Source organism: Cloeon dipterum, chromosome 1 (assembly GCF_949628265.1).
Source record: "Cloeon dipterum chromosome 1, ieCloDipt1.1, whole genome shotgun sequence".
In the NCBI taxonomy this organism is placed as follows: domain Eukaryota; kingdom Metazoa; phylum Arthropoda; class Insecta; order Ephemeroptera; family Baetidae; genus Cloeon; species Cloeon dipterum.
In genome coordinates this window covers 36,984,740-36,987,800 of record NC_088786.1, presented here as the reverse complement: position 1 = coordinate 36,987,800, position 3,061 = coordinate 36,984,740, and the positions used below count along the sequence as shown (strand labels likewise).

Below are 3,061 nucleotides of genomic sequence, written 5' to 3'. Positions count from 1 at the left end.
CGTTGCTGGCTGGCTCATCACGCCACCATCGCACTTTCGCATCAAAGACTCGCTCAGCACAAGCATCTAGCGCGTGAGGAGAAAAGAGTTGTCTCAATTTTATTAAACAAACCTCTGATGTTGTTCCAGGCGAATTTTCCCCGCCGTAAGGGTGTCGATGAGCGGCTACCTGAGGCCTGGCGCGAGGTACGCGGTGCTGATGGACATCGTTCCCGTGGATAGCAAACGCTACCGCTTCGCTTACCGCACCGCTCATCGTGGCTAGTGGCGGGCAAAGCAGACCCCCCGGCGCCCCCCAGGCTCTACATGCACCCCGATGCACCCTTCAGCGGGGACCAACTCAGGAAGCAGGTCGTCTCGTTCGAGAAGGTCAAACTCACCAACAACGAAATATTTTTTACGTTAGCGTCCTTTAAGTTATCAAATAAAATAAAATTAATTAATCATGCAGGCCATTTAGAATCCATATTAATACATTTATTTTTATTTCTTGATACCAAAGAAGGTTGAAGCACGCGAGGTTGTCATAATTGTTAGAAGAATTTGGTATTTTGATATTATTGTTTAGTTTTTCTCTATAATACTAGAATTAATATTTTAAATTCACTCTATTCTATACCCATAACTTTTACCAAGTTTCTTCACTCTCTCAATAGTTCGATCGGCTATTTGTCTGCTCGCAGGGAGACAATGGAGTCGATGCTTGCAGAGCAGCACTACCTCAGGACAAGTGTGCTAAAATTTATAATCTCTAAAATTTTTTGTTTTTCTCTTTTTCTCTATGAAGAATATTAAATTTCTGAGCCAAGGAAACTTTAGATTTAATAATAAATTTTATTGCGGATCAGCAGAGCAGCTATGCCTCGTACACTCCCACATTCAAAACACAATAAAAATTACAAAATTGATATTTTTGGTTAATTTTAGGATAAATTTATCTTAACTGCGTTAATCCCTCTAAGACTTAATTAGAAAAATAATATTGTTTCCTAGAAATTATGCGAATTTTGCAGATTTAGGTTCCGTTATTTGATGTAGATGGAACAAAGAGATTGAAATTAAAAAATAAGTGTTTTCATGGGAGAAATTTTCAAGTTTATTTATACAAAAACTGGCGGGAACATTATTTTGGAATTTCGATTTTTTTAAGCTTATAATATAAGGAGAACAGTTTATTGAAATTAGTCCGCACGTCTTCATTGTCCCTGGCGAGGTAAAGTACGGTCTCTCCCTGAAAGGTCGTATGCATCGGGTTAACGCCCTGTTCGACGAGCCACAGGCAAAGTTCCAGGTCAGCGTGCTCAGCTGCAACGTGCAGAGGGTTCTTCCCTCCTTGGCCCCTGATCTTGATCAGGTTTCTATTTAGTTTGTGGACCAATTTGGCGCTTTCTAGCTGGTTATTCATCACGCAGAAGTGAAGCAGATTCAATTTGCGCGTTTTCACGCGCAGGTCGGCGTTGTATTCGTTGATCAAATGGCTCGCCACGGCGGTGTTTCCCGACTTGAGGGCGCAGTGCAGCGGCGTCTCGCCGAATTGGTTCTTGTGGTGCACCTGTTTAAGGACGATGTCGCGACCAAGGAAGTCGATGATCTCAATTCCGTGTTTCTTGTTGTACGCGGCGTAGTGGGTGACTGTCGCCTTGAACTTGTTGCATACGGCCTCCTTCTCTTGTTCCTTCTCGGCGTGGAGCCACTCGCACATCTCCTTGGTCCCGAACATGGCGGCCACCATGAGAATGCTTTCCCCGTAAGTTGAAAATTGCCTGACCAAAACTCGCTCGTTTAATTCGTACAGGAATTTCACGCTGTCCGTCAGGCTGTTGATGGCGCAGATCTGCAGCAGATTGTAGCCTGCCACTCTGAATTGAATACTCGCACCAATCCTGATCAGCTGCTCTGCCGCCCTGATGTTCTGGTCGGCCAGGGCGATGGTCAGAGGAGTTTTCCCATCGAGCCCCACGTCGTTCACGTGGTACTTGTAGAGAGAAAGGAGGGGGATGACCTCATGTCCGTGCTCCTTGTTACTGGCAGCCAAGCGCAAGATTAAATGTTTCCAATAAGGGTCCCAGGAACCGTCGTCGACGGTGTTTCTAAACAACCACTTGCACATCTTTCCGTCTGCGTACCTGGCAGCCAGCAACAGGGTGTTTGAACTCACTAACTGCTCACGGTTAAACTGGAAGACAAACTCTGCCCACTCCAGATTGTTGGACCTGACGCAAAAGTCCAGCAGACTGCGAACATTCAACGCGGAAGTGTTGACATGATGGAACAGGACCTTGGCAGCTCCGACGTTCTTGGTGAACATATCTACTACGGAACGTCCCATAAGTTCCATTCTCGTAGCTTTTAGCCTGGCAATCTGAAAGCATAAAATAATCGAATTATAATTACGTGCCAATTGTAAATAAAAATAAATTAGAAGAATTTAACGAGCGAGCGGGTAGTTATTCCGCTAACTCGGTGCTCAGAAACCTCCTCAAAGACGGAATTTAAATATACTGTGGGTACGTGGAGCCGTGACAGAAATGCGTCTTTTAGCAGTGCAATTATGTGTCTCGTGGTTGAAGTATTAGTAATCAAGACTGTGAAGTTACATAAATAATCAAAAAAATCACATTTACAATAAATATGTATGATGATAACAATAAAAATATCCCATTCAAATAATAACAATTAATAAAACTTACCCCGTAGTGCGGGTCTGATGTTAAATAGTTTATATGGATTTTTCTCGCACCAAATATCATCCTAGCCGGAGAGAGAGAGAGAGAATATTGAGTTGCGACTATGCTGTCGAGCGAGGCTTAAGGTGAAGTAAGGGTGCAATGCTTGTCGCACACCTTTGTACTGCCACCTGGCGATACAGGTTATGCAAACTAGTTATTAGGAAATAGTGGAGACAAGGCGCAACAATACTAGCAAAAGCAACGGCTGCACGCGCGCGCGGCAGCCTCTATTCTCGTGAAACGTAATGCCAGGCGCGGCAAATACAGACGCCGCGCGCGCCCCAGAAAAATACTTTTAATTTAGAAAAAGACGATTGCAATTGCTATCGCTA

At 44.1% G+C, this 3,061-nt stretch overlaps 1 protein-coding gene across 1 annotated transcript; it reads right to left on the bottom strand.

The window, feature by feature from the left end:
* Window positions 1–1,123: 1,123 nt before the first annotated feature.
* On the bottom strand, window positions 1,124–2,338 carry LOC135942797 (putative ankyrin repeat protein RF_0381). Its single transcript, XM_065489114.1, has one exon. It carries the CDS (start codon window positions 2,336–2,338, stop codon window positions 1,124–1,126), a length of 1,215 nt encoding a protein of 404 aa, XP_065345186.1.
* Window positions 2,339–3,061: the final 723 nt, after the last annotated feature.

Bases quoted from the DNA above. Each gene is read 5' to 3' on its own strand.
- LOC135942797 (XM_065489114.1), bottom strand. From the start codon at position 2,338: ATGGAACTTATGGGACGTTCCGTAGTAGATATGTTCACCAAGAACGTC.